This window comes from Canis aureus, chromosome 3 (genome assembly GCF_053574225.1).
Source record: "Canis aureus isolate CA01 chromosome 3, VMU_Caureus_v.1.0, whole genome shotgun sequence".
Classification (NCBI taxonomy): Eukaryota; Metazoa; Chordata; class Mammalia; order Carnivora; family Canidae; genus Canis; species Canis aureus.
This window is the reverse complement of record NC_135613.1, coordinates 26,182,501-26,201,624: the sequence shown is the minus strand read 5'-3', so window position 1 is coordinate 26,201,624 and position 19,124 is coordinate 26,182,501. Positions and strand designations below refer to the sequence as shown.

The window sequence follows — 19,124 nt, the reverse complement described above, 5'->3', positions numbered from 1 at the left end:
GAGGAATGTAACTGACATGGGGACAAAGCAAAGGTGGCTGACCTGTGTCGTGTTTGAACTTGTTGACTTTCTTATGAAAGACTACCCAGAAGTTCTGGTTTTTTTTTTTCAGCAACGTGGAGTCATGTTATTGAACATAAATAGATTTCAGATGTTTACCCTTACTCTGTAGTGTGTGTGAGTTTTCTAATGTCTTTAAATGTTAAGCCTTTTATTTTTTTATTTAATTTTTATTCATTTATGATAGTCACACAGAGAGAGAGAGAGAGAGAGAGGCAGAGACATAGGCAGAGGGAGAAGCAGGCTCCATGCACCAGGAGCCCGACGTGGGATTCAATCCCTGGTCTCCAGGATCGCGCCCTGGGCTAAAGGCAGGCGCTAAACCACTGTGCCACCCAGGGATCCCAATGTTAAGCCTTTTAAAACACATGGTCGTTTTTCTAATAGGTAAGGGTAATTTATTTCGTGTGAATGGAGATGAATTAGTTGATTTTTACCTTTTTTTTTAAACACTCCCCACTATATCCCATTTTCTTTAGACATATTCTAGTGCTTAGAGCAAATTATACAGACCAGTGTTCAGTTAGACTCACGATTTTTCATTGGTGCAGAAGAACACAGAATTATAAAGGCCTAATTGTCAAATAGGCAATTTGTCATGTATAGTGAATGTAAATAGTCTAAATTAGATAAAACTATCTTTCCATCATCCTATAGTGGGAAGAACATTGGATTTGGTCTCAGTTTAGCTACTTAGTCACTTTGTGACTTTGAAAAAGTACATGACCTCATTGAGACCAGGGATCCCCATCTAAAAACAAAAGACAATACCACTGGCAAAACCCTTGAAGGTCAAATGATGGTTGTCTGATACACGTCAAGTCTTTCCTGCCATTCTGACTGTGATCCCCTAAATTGCTTGATGGCCTTTGGCCCACAGTTCAGAAAACCTTGTGCTACGTAAATAGTTCAATTTACGGTACATTACCAACATGATTTTAAAGCAGGTTTGCTTAAATAGCCAAAAATTACCATTTTCCTCTACACTCTCCCCCTAGTTTGTACATTTCATACTTCTCGTGGTGAATGGTAGTTCCTACCTTATATAGGATAGTTGGAGAATTGAATGTCTGTCATAACATAGTCACTGGCAGTAATGCTGTTATTTAAACTGGTAACTTCCAGCTCTGAGTTGTCATTGTACTTGTTCTTTGGAACTTTGGGCTCCTGATTTTAAAATACCACATGGAATTTTACTTCATTCCTTACTTCACCATTTGTGTTGGGTGCTAGATTCACTTCTAAATTTCCAACATTTACATCTGGTGGCATAGGGAAGCTAACTTGAGTACTGTGTCTGCCAGAGCCTGTCCTTTCTTGATGTTGCTGTTTCCCAGTCACAGGTGCTGGTGCTTAGCATTTTTATTGAGCCACCTGTTTGGCAGGTGTTATCCTACCTGTGTGCAAGAGTATGTGAATACTCAGCCCCTCCCTACAAGGAGCTCCCGGGCTAAGGGAACCTTTGACAGAAGGTAGAAAGTATGTGCTATTTTTCAAACATTTAGATCCCCTGAAAGACATTGTCCTTGAAATCTGAATTCAGTAATTCTTCACTTAGCAAATACTGTTTGTACACTTGAGTTCTGATGCCAGGGATATAACGAGTAAGACACAGGTCCTGATCATCAGTGTTTCCCAAAGAGTAACACTAGTGGGATGGTTTTAGATGGTCCCTGACATTATTAATCATGGCTAGCCCATCAGACATGCAATTTCATGGACATTATTGTTTAAGAAAAGATGAGGGGCACCTGGGGGGCCCAGTCGGTTAGGTTTTCGACTCATGATCTCAGCTCAGGGTCTTTTTTTTTTTTTTTTAAGATTGATTCATTCATTCATTCATTCATTCATTCATTCATTCATGAGAGACATGGAGACAGAGGCAGAGGGAGAAGCAGGATACCCGCAGGGAGCCTGATGTGGAACTCGAATCTGGGACCCTGGGATCGTGCCCTGGGCCAAAGGCAAACGCTCAACTGTTGAGCCACCAGGTGTCCCTCCTTTTTTTTTTTTTTTTTTTTAAGATTTATGCAAGCACATGTGTGAGAGTGCAGGAGGGTGGGGGGTCTAGGAGAGGGAGAAGGAGAGAGGGAGTCCGGAGTCTCAAACAGACTTCATACTGAGTATGGAGCTGGACATGGGCTCAGTCTCACAACCCTGAGATCGTGACCTGAGCTGAAACCAAGAGTCCAGCGCTTAACTGAGCCACCCAGGTGCCCCTCAGCTCAGGTCTTGATCTCAGGGTTGGGAGTTCAAGACTGGCGTTGGGCTCCATGCTAGGTGTGGAGCCTACTTTAAAAAGAGAAAAAGAAAAAAGAAAGTGGGTATTTTAGAATAAATAATTGAATTGTCTTGAAAAATATTTAAATTTTTAAATTCAGTTAATATTTTGACATGAACAAACTATAAAGAGTGGTCAGGGGGAACCCTGATCCAGAGAGACTGAGGGATGCTTAAGGAGTTCATTTTAAGGAGCTTTAACTTAATTTTCAGTGGAGGCCAAATTAATCATACTCTAATGGAAGTCTGTGTTGTAGAGAACATTGATTTCTCAAAATAGTAAAATTCCCTGAGTAACTTTCAATTGTGCAAAGGTGAATTGTCTAGAAGAGTCACTGCAGCATGGCAGTGAAGTTAGAAATGACGAGCACTCCTAATGGGTTAAAATGGTAGACATTGGCACAGAGTCCTAGTGTATGGTCATCATAGATGATACTGTAGGTGAAGGTACAGCCTCGGAGAGACGGAGTGATGACCAGCAGGCAGGTAAGTGAGGGGAGGGGTCATTAAAAAGCCAGTGATAAAAACCCAAAGGGTATGCCAACGTGTTAACAGTGGTTCTGTCTTTAGCTGCTGAGACTTCAACAAATTCTTTTTACCTCCCAGTATGTTCTAGTTGTGAAACAAACAGGTGCCTTTTTCTTTAATAGAGAAAAATGAATTTTCCCACTTTATCAGCCCAGGGAATAGTACAACTTATCCTGTTGTGATTTCTTCTCTTACAGATGTGGGGGCACGGTTGGTGCTATTTTCACTTGTCCACTAGAAGTCATTAAGACACGGTTGCAGTCTTCAAGATTAGCTCTTCGGACAGTCTATTATCCTCAGGTTCATCTGGGGACCATTAGCGGAGCTGGGATGGTGAGACCAACACCCGTGACACCTGGACTCTTCCAGGTTCTGAAGTAAGTTACCGTGCTGGACGCCAGCGCCCAATCTAAGTACAGAAGGTCTGTCAGGCTCACCAGATGCGGTGTTCTGTTTGCAGTCTTTGTCCAAACTTGAGAATTAGGTTTCCGTACTAATACCTTTGAGCTCTGACCTCCCTTGGCAGCAGGGCTACGTGTGATCATCATCCAGCAGTAGTCAAAGTAAACCTAACAAAGCAAACAAAAAATCCATTTTTAAATTGTTGCATCATGGTGTTGCTCTTGCCCGAAATCTTTGGAGGGCTGGCAAGATCTGGGTTGGTAGGGTGACATTAAAAATTTAAAGACTGTGCATAATATAGAGATAACATATTTTGATGTTTTTTGCTTGCTGTTTGGAAATAATTTCATATTTATAGAAAAGTTGCAACGTATATTTGGTGAAAGGGTTTTTTAAATGTTTGTTTCATACTGAAGCTACCTGCCTAGGATATTATTTTTACTGCATTAAAAAATGTCTCATTTGCTTATGAAGTGACTAAATATTTACAGACTGAATATGGCCTATCAGTCTCTATGCTTAAGGCAGACTCAAATGCAGAAGAGTGCTCAGCAATACCTGAGTTTTAGCTTAGGGTCATATACTTTATTTTACTTATTTACATACTTATTTTAAAGATTTTATTTATTTATTTATTCATGAGAGACACAGAGAGAGAGAAACAGAAACATAGGCAGAGGACCCCGGGATTATGACCTTAGCCAAAGGCAGACGTTCACCTGAGCCACCCAAGTGTCCCGGGGCCATGTACTTTAATTTTAAAAGAGGTGTTCAACAGGGGTGTCTGCCTGGCTCAGTCAGAGTGCGCAACTCTTTTTTTGTTGTTTTTTGAAAATTTACTTATTTGGGAGAGAGAGCATGAGCAGGGGTGGGTTGGAAAGGCAGTGGGAGAGGGAGAAGCAGGTTCCCCACTGAGCAAGGGAGCCCAATGAGGGGCTCGATCCCAGGACTCTGGAATCATGACCTGAGCCAAAGGCAGATGCTTAACCAACTGAACTACCCAGGTGCCCTAAGCGGGCCTAACTCTTGATTATAGAGTTGTGAGTTTGAACCCCACGTTGAGTATAGAGATTACTTAAAAATAAAAAAATAAAAGGCGGTCAATAAATAGTAGTTGAATTTAGCTAAACATGATACTCAGATCTCTGAAACTTATCAGAGATAAGTGTTCAAGAAGGACATTGCTGTTTGTCAATATAGAGGTTTCATTGGGAAACAGAAAAAGATGCGATAAAATGGAAATGTTCTGTCTTAATAACCATATCACTTAGCACTTTGGACAGAATTCACTCACATTTTAGATAAGGTGGAATGAATTGGAAAGTGCTTAATTTATTTTTAGGCACATTTTGTTTGTAAAGTCTACTAATGAGTCACCCGGACTTCCATGCCAGATGTGTGTATAAGAGTGCATCTGAGTTTATTCAGCAAAACTGGACAGCAAAACCAGCGGCTGAGGGCAAGGTCCCAAGTGAGAGAATCAGAAACCCAACTAGGGGAAAAGAGGGCTGGTACCCAAGAGGTACTGAGAGGATCTGTCAGTTTAGTGAAACATGGAAAAGGGCTGTGGAGAAAGCCTACCTGGGAGATAGGCCCAGGAAAGATAAGCACAGAGATATGGAGGCATGTTTTGATCTGAGTAGGGAGGGAGATAAGCCCACGTCATTAAAAAACTGTGGCTGAGGAAACATCCCCATCCTGGTATGCCTTTTTATGTTTAGGCCGTGGCAGTGTCTCAAGTGACACCTTTCTTCTGAGGAACACAAAGTGCTTTGAACATAATGAAACAGACAGGTAATTTGCCAACTTTACTGACACCCCCCCCCAAAAAAAAAAAAAAAACTTCCTCTTATGTGCTTGCCAAATAACTCATGACTAGTGGATTTGTCTATTTACTGTAACTGGAACCTGTTAGCCAGAAGTTGTGGGTGTCAACAGGGCCAAGTTTGTAAGGTAAATGGGGATGTTTCTCTAGTTAAAGTTTTCAGGATGCCTGTTCTGCAACTGTAGTATCTCCATCTTTCTTCCATCTCCTGTAAATCACTCTCTCTCTTTCTCTCTCTCTCTCTCTCTCTATATATATATATATATATATATATACTTACATAAGTATTTTCCCCCAGTGAGAACAATTGTATATTAAAATGTAAGTCAAAGGAAAAAAAAAAACGCCTCGCCATCTTGTGAGATATAGGAACAGTGCTCACACCACGCTACACGTAAGATAGCTCCTTTCCCTGTGGGCCCACAGCATTCATGCAGCCACAGCCACACAATCTTGAGGCCTTACTGACGCATGAGTACTTTTTAAAATCACCTATTCTATATTCACATCAAAATACGAATAATGGAAATATTAATTAACATTTTTGTCATAACATTTTATTAGAAAAGTATTTGTAAACTGGCATTTTCCACCCGAGCTGTTTCATGAAGCTTTCTTTCCTCAGCTTGACATATATATACATTTTTTTAAGACTCTCAACTGCTGTTTATTAGCTTTTGAGTTAGAAAATGACCATGTTTCTGTGGTATCATTCCATCAATTTTTCACAAGAATCCTTAAGTGAGCATTCAGATGTGAAATTAGTTTATAGATGAGGAAATGCAGATAAGGGGTTAAGTGACTTGCCTAATGTCATCTCAATATATATTCACCTTAAAATAGATTTCTAGGGGGATCCCTGGGTGGCTCAGCGGTTTAGTGCCTGTCTTTGGCCCAGGGCGCGATCCTGGAGTCCCAGGATCGAGTCCCGCATCGGGCTCCCGGCATGGAGCCTGCTTCTCTCTCTGCCTGTCTCTCTCTCTCTCTCTCTCTCTCTCTCTGTGTGTGTGTGTGTGTGTCTATCATGAATAAATAAATAAAATCTTTTAAAAAAATAAATAGATTTCTAAGGAAGATTTGAAGCAGCTAAGAGTAAAGTAGATGAGGATACCCCCCTGCTCACACGAAGCTTGGCTGCTGCTTCTGCCCCTTTGCTGAGTCTCTGTGACAACCTTTTTTTTTTTTTTTTTTAAAGATTTTATTTATTTATTCATGATAGACAGGCAGAGACACAGAGGGAGAAGCAGGCTCCCAGCAAGGAACTCAGTCCTGACCCCAGGATCATGCCCTGAGCCAAAGGCAGACACTCAACTGCTGAGCCACCCAAGTCTCCCTCCGTGACAACCTCTTGATGTTGGAGGGCCCCAAGGGCTCCTGTGGTGGTCCCCTGCCCTAGCGACAGCCAGATCATGCTTTAGTCTAGCAACTCTAAGTACCACCTGTAAGCTGACAATGTTTCTCCTCTGAGCCTCCCACGTTAGTCCAGCTGGGTGTTTGACCTCTCAGCTGGGGTGTTCTCTGGGCATCCAAAGTGTAATTTGTGCAAAACTGAACTTCCCCAAACCTACTGCTCCCAAAGTCTTCTCTGTCCATTAAAGACAACCCCATCCTTCCCATTCTGGATCTTTGAAACCCCAGAGACATCCTGAGACCTTATTTCTCAAAACCCCACGGGAAAATCTCTGAGCTCTGCCTTCAGAATATGTACAGAATCTGACATATTTATATATATTTTTGCACTCCTTTCTCCACCACTGTCATGATGGAGGCCACCACATCTTACTGTGTTACCAGACTAGCTTCCTAACTAGTCTTGCCACCTCCCACTTCTCACTGTGCTCTCCACAGTCCAAAAATCTCCTACTCAGACCCCTTCAGGGGCTGCCCTCTCCCTCTAAGGAAAAGCCAAAGCTGTGCCCACCACTCCACAGGCTCTACACTGTAGCTACCACCCCTCCCTTAACTTCTCCGACCTCCCCTCCTGATGTTTCTCCTCTACCCAGCTACACTGACCTCCTTTCTGTTCCTTCTCAGCCATTTAACCTGGGAACATTGAAACATTTTCTGATGAAGGGCCTTTGTACTGGACACTCTCTGCCTGACTGGCTCCCAGCTGTTACCTTTGCAGGAAGGCCTTGCGGTGACCATGTTATTTAAAACGAGCCCTCCTCTCATGCCCTATCCCTTCTTCCTGCTCTGTTTTTATCTCCAGCACTTAACCTCCATCCAACATACAGTATGGTTTACATAATTATATTGTTTATTTTCTCTCTGCCCCCACCAGAATAGAAATTCCTTGAACACAGGGACATTGATTTGTCTTGATCATTGAGGTGTCCCCATGCATGTAGAATGCTACCTGTCACATAGTAATAAGCATTCAGTACCAACAGAATGAATGAATAAATGAATGAATGAATTTTGGCATGCTGTAAGATACTGAGTATGAAGAACTCAGCACACACACCATGCCATGTAAATAATAAATATTAGCTGCTGTCATAATAGGTACTTTCTGTACTTTTTAAAATTTTTTAATTTTTTTAAAGATTTTATTTATTCAGGAGAGACAGACAGAGAGGCAGAGACCATAGTCAGAGGGAGAAGCAGGCTCCTTACAGGGAGCCTGATGTGGGACTTGATCCTGAGACTCTGGGATCATGGCCTGAGCCAAAGGCAGATGCTTAAGGCACCTGAGCCACAGGCATCCCCTTTCTGCACTTTTTAAACTTACGATTTAGGGGGATCCCTGAGTGGCTCAGCGGTTTAGCGCCTGCCTTCCACCCAGGGCATGATCCTGGAGTCCCAGGATCAAGTCCCCCATCAGGCTCCCTGCATGGAGCCTGCTTCACCCTCTGGCTGTGTCTGTGCTCCCCCCCACCCCCCCATCTGTCTCTGTCTCATGAATAAATATTTTTTAAAAAATAAATAAATAAAAATAAACTTAAGATTTATAACTGAGTTTCTTGGTGGCCAAGGCAAAAAGGGGAATATCCTATTACATAATTCTCACCTGAAGAAAGCATACTTGCTTTCCAGGGGTAATATAGGTCTCTTCCTCCTGTATTAAAAGCAGCCTGTTACCCAGCACTTACATAAAAACAGTGTGCCAGCATAAGGAAGCACGCTTTCAAGGTGGTGTAATAGATGGCAGCTACTTTTCTCGTCTCCTGCCACGCTGGTTGAAGCCACCCTGCTCTTTCACGTAGATTATTAGATAACTTTCTCCTTCTTCCATTGACGTGGGTGAGCTATTAGGAGTGTTAATCTACAAAAAGAGAGGGCTTTTTATCTGGTAAATGACAAAAGGAGGACAAGAGTCAGGCCTTTTCTCTATACCACAAAGCCCATCAAGATTGTTCACATTTTTAGAAGACACTGGGTTACCAAAAACCCAAATGAATAAAATGGTTATTCACTTAAAACTAAGCAGCCTATTTCTAGGCTTACTCTTTCAGGCAGTAATACTTTAAAAGACTTAACAGGCAACAGAATTTGTTTATAGGAAGTTTATTTTTCAAAATGCAAATCAGTGTTTGCATGTATCTCATGTTAGGGTAACCTGTTAGGAAAAAAAAATTATCCTTCACTGGAGCACCAATAATCTTTACATTTTGAAAACAGTTACTTAAAAAAGGCAAGATGCTAGCATGTTTAGGCTCTTGCTGTTTGATTTGCCATAGGGATTTTTTTTTTAAGATTTTATTTATTTATTCATGAGAGAGACAGAGAGAGAAGGGGAGACATAGGCAGAGGGAGAAGCAGGCTCCATGTGGGAAGCCCGATGTAGTACTCGATCCCGGACCCTGGGATGTCACCCTGAGCCGAAGGCAGACGCTAAGCCACCCAGGTGTCCCTGTCATAGGGATTATTAATTAATATATGTTTATCTCTTGTGCCTGCTTTATGAGTTAATCTTTTCTTTTTTTTCCCCCCCATCAGAGCTCCCATTCTGTAAATTACTCAGGTACTTTATTTTTGTTTTTTCAAGTACCTTTCTAATCTGAAAAGTAATGTATTAGTGAGCTAGTCTCTGTCTTGTAAAAACTTTCATGTTTAGGGATACCTGGGTGGCTCAGTGGTTGAGCGTCTGCCTTTGGCTCAGGGCATGATCCCAGGATGTGGTATCGAGTTCCGCATCGGGCTCCTTGCATAGAGCCTGCTTCTCCCTCTATCTATGTCTCTGCCTCGCTCTCTCTCTGTGTGTCTCTCATGAATAAATAAATAAAATCTCTTTAAAAATTTTATGTTCAGATGAGATCTTTGTCTTGGATTAGTCTACAGTATATGTATTGTGATTAAAACTAGCAAGGAGAGGGCAGCCCCAGTGGCGCAGCGGTTTAGCGCCGCCTGCAGCCCAGGGCATGATCCTGGAGACCCTGGATCGAGTCCCATGTCAGGCTCTCTGCATGGAGCCTGCTTCTCCCTCTGCCTGTGTCTCTGCCTCTCTCTCTCTCTCTCTCTCTCTCTGTCTCTATGAATAAATAAATAAAATCTTAAAAAAAAAAAAATAGCAAGGAGAATGAAATGCTCCAAACAAGATCCTGATTTCCTTTTGCGTTTCTTCTGTAAATCAAAGTTGATACGACTGTGGGAAGGTCAGTCTGTATCCTAACTAACATGCTTTATTATGAAGCCAAGGCGTACCATTTATAGTAGGAACTTGATTGTTCCAGAAGAATTTTGTAAACATCCAGATAAGTTGGAAGTTTGAATTATGTAACAGATTTGACTTTTTGCCCACTGTTAATATGCGTAGCTATGGAGACCGTCTTTCTGCAGTTCTTAAAAGGCCTGAGTCGCTTGAGGACACGAGTTCCCTACTGCATTATAGATGAGAGGCTTTTGGGCCTCCTGGAGCCAGAGTTCCTTAATTGTGTTTAACTGCCTCCTGGGCCTGGCTCTGTGCCCTGTCCCTTAATGGGACCACAGACAGAATCCAAGCTTTAAAAATGTTTGAGTATACTGACCATTTGAAGTCTTTTATACCCTCCTGCAAGTTGTAGGTCATTTCAAGGTGTCACTTGACACTTTTGTTCAGAGACCTTGGCTTTTTGAAAGCATAGTCCTGTTTTGAGAAAGAGTAAAAGAAAAGTATTTACAGTTGAAAACTCAAAATTCTCCTGCCTCCAGTAAGAGCCAAGTGGCTTGTTTTAGCCAGTGTGAAAGTTCACTCAAAGTGCACGAACTTCAGCTCGCGTGTTAGATTTGCAGAAACCCAAGAATGGTCTTTACCCCACCCCTTGCTTCTGTGACTTTGTGGGCTGTTGTCATGAGCTTAAGATTTTTATAACCTATGACCCACACCTTTTTTTTTTTTTTTTTTTTTTTAAAGAACTTTTTACTTTGGGCAGCCTGGGTGGCTCAGCAGTTTAGTGCTGCCTTCAGCCCAGGGCGTGATCCTGGAGACCTGGGATCGAGTCCCATGTTGGGCTCCCTGCATGGAGCCTGCTTCTCCCTCTGCCTATGTCTCTGCCTCTCTCTCTCTCTGTCTCTGTCTCTCATGAATGAATAAGTAAAACCTTAAAAAAAAAAAAAAAACTTTTTACTTTGAAGTAATTTCAGACTTACAGAAGAGTTACAGAAATGGTATAGACAACTTGGTTATATTCTTTACTTCAAGTCACCAATTTGTAATATTTGCCACATTTGTTTTTTTCATTTCTTCTCTGCATACATACATATTTTTTCTGAACCATTGGAAAATAGCTTACATGCATCACTATGCCCCTTTACCCTTGGTACTTCAACATTTATTTCCTAAGAGCAAGGTAATTCTCTTAAAGCCACGGTATAGTTTTTTCACATTCAGGAAATTCAATATTCATATATTACTTCTTAACTAATCTGCAGTCCATATTCCAGATCGATCAGTTATATATTGTGATTGATTTAATGGAAGAACTGAATTTTAAAACTGTTCCTGCCAATATTTCCTCTGTTTCTTAGACCTTTGTCTTTTTTTTTAAGATTTTATTTATTTGAGCGAGAGAGCACAAGCAGGGGAAGGGGCAGAGGGAGAACTCCCCCTGAGCGGGAAACGCCTCGGAGCTCAGGACCCTGGGATCACAATCTGGGAAGGCAGAGGCTCACCCAGCTAAGCCACCCAGATGCCCCCACTCTGGTATTAGACCTTTTTCAAGGAGCCTTTCTTTCTTCCTTGCTGTGTTGTTTCTTGATTTAACATTAAGATATAATTCACATACCAAACAATTTACCCATTTAAAGAATACCATTCAGCCGTTCTTAGTATGTACACAGAGTTTTGTGTGACCAATACTACTAATTTGACTTTAGAACATTTTCATCCCTACTAAAAGAAATCTCTCACTCATTTGCAGTCACTCCCCATCACCCAGCCCCAGCCTAGGCAATCAATCACTAATTTCTTTCTGTCTCTGTATTTGTCTCCTCTGCACATTTCATATAAATAAAATAATACAACATAGGCCCTTCTGTGTCTGGCTGCTTTCACTTTTAACCAAATGTTTCTTGAAGGTCATCCTTGTGTGTATCAGTACTTCCTTTTTATTGCCAAGTGATGTTATATTGTATAGCTAGGTTTCATTTTAAACGCTGTGCTTTTACATTCTCTAGGTGCCATGAAAAAAAAAGAAAGGTACACTCTATTTAGAGTGAGATGCACTCTCTAATTGTGTAGTATCTCACACAGAGGTCCTTCATGCAATACTCGGGGGTGACCAGAGGGTTTAGGCTGGGCTACACAAACAAGAGTGTGTCATGGGATCCCATAAAAGGGCCCAGGCTGATAACTGCCAGTGAGAAAAACATTCTATGATAAGAAAATAAGACTATTGTTTAAAAAGAAAAGAAGAAAAAAAAAAAGAAAAGAAAAGAAGACTTGTCTTCCTAATATTTTGGAATAAATTAATTATTTAGATGGAACTGAGATCCACTTTATTATTATTCACATATCCTAAAATTTTTCCTTTTAAAAGTGTATAATTCAGTGGTTACACAGTTATGTAACCACCACCACTATCTAATTCTAGAACATTTTCATCACCCCAAAGGAAGCATGTACCCACTAGCAGTCTTTCCCAACTCCCCCTACTCCACCCTGGCAATCACAGATCTACTCCATCTCTGTGGTTAGGAGTGTTCTTCTCTTGGAGGCTCTTGTAAATGGAATCAGTTTTTATCTCTGTATTCAGATTGTTCATTGCTACTGTGTAGAAATACAATTGATTTTTGTATATTGATCCTATATCCTGCAACCTTGCTGAACTTATTAGTTATAGTAATCGTTTAGTGTATTAATTAGTATTTCTATGTTAATGATTGTGTAGTCTATGTGAATAGAATTTTGCTGGGGCATGCCTGGGTGGCTCAGTCAGTGAAGCCTCCGACTCTCGATCTCGGCTCAGGTTTTGATCTCAGGGTTGTGAATTCAAAAGCCCCATGTTGAGCCCCACTTAAAAAAAAAAGTTCTGTTTTTTCCTTTCCAATCTAGATACCTTTTATTTCTTTTTTCTTTTTTTTCTTTTTTTTTTTTTTTTTTATTTATGATAGTCACACAGAGAGACAGAGGCAGAGACACAAGCAGAGGGAGAAGCAGGCTCCATGCACCGGGAGCCCGATGTGGGATTCGATCCCGGGTCTCCAGGATCGCGCCCTGGGCCAAAGGCAGGCGCCAAACCACTGCGCCACCCAGGGATCCCTTATTTCTTCTTTCTTATCTAATTGCTAGTCTGCTACTTTTGAAGACAGCTCTTACAGGTGCAAATATACTTTCATTTTCAAGCAATTGAAATATTTTATAAACATCCAAAAATTTGAAGAAAGAAGCCAAAGTTCAAATGTTTTAGTTTGTACATTCAGGAACTCTAGACCGTGAAAAACTACATTGACCTGAAAAAGGAAAGAAGAGGAAGGAAAGCTTCCTTCCTCTTTCTGGATAAAACTTGAACATTGCCTAGCATACCAGGGACCAGATCAACTGAACCTCTTCACCAAAAATTTCAGCTTTGTTTCCAGAAATTTTATGGGAAAAGTGGAAGGTGGTAGAAATAAAATTGGCAGGATTCAGAATCTTTACCAATAGCTTTTCCATAAAGTGGAACACAACTGTTTTATTTTACCTTCGAAGTCATAATGAAGGTAAAGCATTATATAAACTCTTTTTTTTTTTTTAAGATTTTATTTATTTATTCATGATAGTCCCACAGAGAGAGACAGAGAGGCAGAGACACAGGCAGAAGGAGAAGCAGGCTCCATGCACCGGGAGCCCGATGTGGGATTCGATCCCGGGTCTCCAGGATCGCGCCCTGGGCCAAAGGCAGGCACCAAACTGCTGCGCCACCCAGGGATCCCATATAAACTCTTTTGACAACAATATGATCATTAGTGAGCTAGATAAACTTAGAAATTGGAGGTACTAATTACTGAGTGCAGAAAAATCTGCAGTAAGAAAAGATTAGAGGGGGAAAAAAAAAAAGAAAAGAAAAGATTAGAGGGGACCTCCGTGTAACAATGTAAATTCTCTTGGATACCATGAAAATTGAGCCAGTTGAGCCACTGAAAAGAATAAATTTAACCAACTTGAAGAATCATGTTGGAGCAGGAAAATGCCTCTAAAGAATGTTCTATACAATCCTTTCCTTAGTCCTTTTCAATCAGAAAATAACACTTTTTTAAAGCACCTTGGCAGGAGTGTGGAAAAATTGGAACGCTTGTGCCTTGTTGGTAGGAATGTAAAATGATAAACAGCTGCTATAGTAGATAGCATGGCAGATTCTCAAAAAAATTAAACAGAAATTACCATATGATCCAGCAGTTCCACTTCTGGGTACGTACCCCTAAGAGTTTAAACTAGGGACCTGTGGGATGCCTGGGTGGCTTAGCGGTTGAGCGTCTGCCTTTGGCTCAGGGCATGATCCCGGGATCAAGTCCCACATCAGGCTCCTTGCAAGGAGCCTGCTTGTCCCTCTGCCTAGGTCTCTGCCCCCCTCTCTCTCTCTCTCTCTCTCTCTCTTTCTCTTTCTCTCTCTCTCATACATACATACATACACACATAAAAATTTTTTTTAAAAATTACAAAAAAATGAACTAGAGACCTGAACAGATATCTGGACACTCATGTTCACAGCAGCATTATTCACAGTAGCTAAAAGTGAAAGCAACTTGAGTGTCCATTGACAGATAAATGGATAAACAACATGTGGCCCATATACAATAGAGTATTATTCAGCCTTAAAAAGGGAAATTCTGACACATTCTGCAACATAGATGAACACTAATGACACTGTGCTGGGTGAAATAAGCCAGCCACCAAAGGACAGATACTGAACAATTCCACTCATTTGAGATCCCTAAAGTAGTCCAGTTCATAGAGACAGCACAATGGTGGTTGCCAAGGGCTGGTGGGGGAGGGTAATGGGGAGTTAGTATTTAATAGGTAGGAGTCCAGTTTAAGGAGATGAATAAGTTTTGGAGATGGATGGTGATGGTTGCTCAACATGTGGAAATACTACCACTGAACTGTACACTTGAAAATGGTAAATTTCATCTTATATATATGTTACTATGATTAAAAAAAAAAAAAGAAAAAGAAAAAGCAGTATTCTCTTTAAGCTTGAGATACTATGCTTTGTCTTTAAATAAGATTCATCCAGCCCATGAAAATCATTAGGTTTTTCTATTCTGTAGATCCCTGATTGGGGCCTTTTATAATAAGTAAAGATCTGGAAGATTGGATTATTAGAGATAAGGAATAAATCCAAAAGGAATACAATCCAAAGAAATCTCAGAACCTGTTTCTCAGTGAATTTTGTTATTATGACGATGTGATTCCCTGTATCAGATGTTTTGCCAGGCGCTCATCCTACCATATTAGGAGTTCAGCATGTAGTACAAACCCTGATCATCTTGGTCCCATGTGAACTAGGGAAAAGGCTTCTTGAAAACATGTCAAATTGATGCTTCTGAAGCATGCTTTTTCTCTGTATCATAAAAGGAGTATTTTTCAGTCTTCTAATGCTGTATTGTAGGACAATCAGGTAAGATCTTGTCTGGGCTCTTGTAAACATTCTGTTCTGTATTCACGGAGCTAATGTGAAAGCTGAGGCCTCATTGTTTTGCATAGGCCCTGCCTAAAGGATTTTAAAGATCTTCTCTTATTATTCAGGTCAATCTTGGAGAAGGAGGGACCAAAGTCACTTTTTAGAGGCTTGGGTCCAAATTTGGTTGGAGTTGCGCCATCAAGGTAAGCATTAAACTTTCAGTTGGCTCACTATGTATAGTATATAATACTGACTCCTCTCTTACTGAAAAGCAGTACTACTAGATGGCCAGTTTCTTTTTTCTGTATGGAATACATCTGACATACAGAATAGTGACAACTGCTAGTATGTCTTTCGGTGTATGTATGAGAGATTCTAGTTATTTTATTCATAAGTGAAAATTCACTCTCTCATCACCTATAATCTTCTCTAAAGAAGTATCTGCTAGGGCAGCCCGGGTGGCTCAGTGGTTTAGTGCCACCTTCGGTCCAGGGCCTGATCCTGGAGACCCGGGATCGAGTCCCCACGTCAGGCTCCCTGCATGGAGCCTGCTTCTCCCTCTGCCTGTATCTCTGCCTCTCTTTCTCTCTGTGTCTCTCATGAATAAATAAATAAAATCTTAAAAAAAAAAAAAAGTATCTGCTACTTCAAGTATGGTATGTGGCCAGCAGTATTGGTGTCACCCAGGGCTTGTTAGAACTACACACTCTCGGACTGTACCCCAGAATCCGCATTCTAGCAAGATTCCCAGGTAATTCGTATGCACTTAGAAGCTGAGATCCGAAGAAATTTAAAGGCTTCCAGGCTTTACTTTATTTAAAACATCCTTATTCTGTTATGAGGCTTAAATCTCTTTAAAGCCTGTGTTTGATAAAAGTGAACAGGTGAAGTGTGTGTGTAACATATCTCTGAAAAGTAGATAACTACTTGTAGAAATTGCCTCCTGGGAGGGGAGCTGGGTGACAGGGGTAAGATACTCATATTATTTGATATAATACTCAGACTTTAAAGAGAATGAACCTTTTTTTTTTTTTTTTTTAAGATTTTATTTATTCATGAGAGACACAGAGAGAAAGAGAGGCAGAGACATAGGCAGAGGGAGAAGCAGGCTCCATGCAGGGAGCCCTACGAGGGACTCAGTCCCAGGTCTCCAGGATTAGGCCCTGAGCTGAAGGCGGTGCTAAACCACTGAGCCACCCGGGCTGCCCGAGAATTAATCTTTATAACAAAAATAAAAATGTTCTATATAAGGTGAAGACTAAAAGCTTCCTAGGATTCTTGCAGATCTTTGCTCCAATTTATAATACAAATCAGGGATCCCTGGGTGGCGCAGCGGTTTGGCGCCTGCCTTTGGCCCAGGGCGCGATCCTGGAGACCCGGGATCGAATCCCATATCAGGCTCCCGGTGCATGGAGCCTGCTTCTCCCTCTGCCTGTGTCTCTGCCTCTCTCTCTGTGACTATCATAAGTAAATAAATAAAAATTTTTAAAAAATTAAAAAAAAAATAATACAAATCACCTGAGGATGTTATAAAAATTCAGATTGTTATTAAATCCTTTTGTTCCTTTAGAGTTTTGTAGCATATGTGTATAACCTATTTAAAAATAAAAACACTGGATCCCTGGGTGGCGCAGCGGTTTGGCGCCTGCCTTTGGCCCAGGGCGCGATCCTGGAGACCCGGGATCGAGTCCCACGTCAGGCTCCCGGTGCATGGAGCCTGCTTCTTCCTCTGCCTGTGTCTCTGCCTGTCTCTCTCACTGTGTGCCTATCATACATACATACATACATAAAATAAAATAAAATAAAATAAAATAAAATAAAATAAAATAAAAAATAGAAACACTAGTCTGTGAGATTATATGGCGTATACATTATTAATAGATGGTGGATATGTCCACACTGCATATGTCCACAACTCAATAAAGAAAATGAGTTGTATCTCTTTGTGGACAGTGCTAATTTGGTAACACCTGTTAATCTGATGTAGCTTCCTGGCTGCCACACCCATTTAGAACAGTTGGGACCTAGGAAAAAAAACAATACTGTTGGGATCCCTGGGTGGCGCAGCGGTTTAGCGCCTGCCTTTGGCCCAGGGCGCGATCCTGGAGACCAGGGATCGAATCCCACATCGGGCTCCCGGTGCACGGAGCCTGCTTCTCCCTCTGCCTATGTCTCTGCCTCTCTCTCTCTCTCTCTCTGTGTGTGACTATCATAAATAATAAATTAAAAATTAAAAAAAAAACAATACTGTTACATAACACAATAATGATAAGTATTCCAGGGCCTAAGTTGAAGAATCAACTATGATTCTATGAAGAATCATTCTATGATTGATGCATTGGCCAGTGAAAATGAAGAGACATTTTCCCTGACATTGCTGGTGAAAGAGCAGAGGAAAATACCAACCAGCCACTATTCCCCAGGCCCAGTAAGAAAGAAGTCAGAGGAGAGAAAGCAGACAGAGAAGACCTGACCAGAGAGGCAGCAGGGAGGCCAAACTCCACCTCTAGGAGTTACGGGGTTGGGGGGAGGCGGGGGGCGTATTCAGTAGCGGAAGCTCTGTATGAAAACTTATATATGGGCAGCCTGGGTGGCTCAGTGGTTTAGCGCCCGCCTTCAGCCCCGGGCCTGATCCTGGAGACCCGGGATCGAGTCCCACGTTGGGCTCCCTGCATGGAGCCTGCTTCTCCCTCTGCCTGTGTCTTTGCCTCTCTCTTTCCCTGTGTCTCTCATGAATAAATAAATAAAATATTTAATTTAAAAAAAAAAAAGAAAAAGAAAACTTATATGTGATGGCTGTTCCCTATGTGACCCTGAGTCATCAAAAAAAAAAAGTCAAATATAATTTGCATACTCATTGTTATGTGAGGCAGGATGAGTGTGGTATATTTTAGAAGTATTACGAATTTTAAAAGTATAGATTTTGGTTGCTTAAGGAATTGACATATATCCAGAATGAAGAATATAAATGGATTTTGTATATTACCAAAATCTCCTCTTCCCCAGTTATTTTAGATACTTCTCCCATCACTGAAATACTCTCTGGAGGGATAAGCAGCAGCTTGTGGTTTATAAGGTCAAGCTTTTGGTTACCTGTTAACCTTCTTATACTTTACTACATTTTTAGAAGTTGCGGAGGGATGTATATAATGCCATGCCAATGTCTGTAGCGTTCTCTCTTTCTTCAAACAGGGCTGTGTACTTTGCGTGTTACTCCAAAGCCAAAGAGCAGTTCAATGGCATTTTTGTGCCTAACAGTAATATTGTGCATATTTTCTCAGCTGGCTCTGCAGGTATGTTACCCTAAGTGAGTGGAGATAAGTTTCTCAGTTTTCTAAAGCATGTGTTGTGCCAAACAGCTTTTTCCAGGAACCAGAAATTAGCTCTCTGCATCTTTTGCCTCTAAAGTCATTTTTCTAATGCTTTATGTTAGAACTAATAAAACACAAATGTTCAAGAATAGATTATAACTCGGTTCCGTTTTCTTTGACAACTGACATTTTATTCTTCCTCAAAATTTCATCTGTGCTCGTGCATACTCTTGATTAGTATTACATCTTTTTTAAAGGAATATTAATGGGTTTCCATATCCTTCTGTTGCATTAAAGTTATTTTAAAAATTTGAGGTTTTTTTCTGTGACTCCCCATTGTGTCCAGCATATCCCATGCACAGTTGGCATTTCTGTCCACAGCTAGGTTCTGTGATGAGGGCACGGGGCTGTGGAGACCTTTTAGAAGGGCTAGTACCAGATCAAGGAGTATCTGCTCCCTTTTGAGGGAATCCTTTCTCTTTACTATAGAAAATTCATAACAAAAAAAAAATTCATAACAGGATTTGTTCCCCTGGAAATAGTTGACAAAGAACCATGGACTTGTAGATTGAAGAGAGAAGGCTGTCTCTTTGGGTACCACTTTATGTCTTATGTAAATGGAAGCGTCTCCTAAAGAACTTAAATCGGTATGCTATGAAGCATTTCTGCCTCCTGCCAGCCTGTAAGGTGTGTATG

At 41.1% G+C, this 19,124-nt stretch overlaps 1 protein-coding gene across 1 annotated transcript in view; it reads left to right on the top strand.

Annotated features, from left to right (window-relative positions):
* The window catches only part of SLC25A33 (solute carrier family 25 member 33), a 36,119-nt gene that overhangs the window by 9,964 nt on the left and 7,031 nt on the right, over positions 1-19,124 (top strand). Inside the window, exons 2-4 of the mRNA XM_077891302.1 lie at positions 3,066-3,245; positions 15,243-15,320; positions 18,310-18,410. Coding sequence (XP_077747428.1) covers positions 3,066-3,245; positions 15,243-15,320; positions 18,310-18,410 — 359 coding nt within the window. The remainder of the gene's footprint in view (positions 1-3,065; positions 3,246-15,242; positions 15,321-18,309; positions 18,411-19,124) is intronic.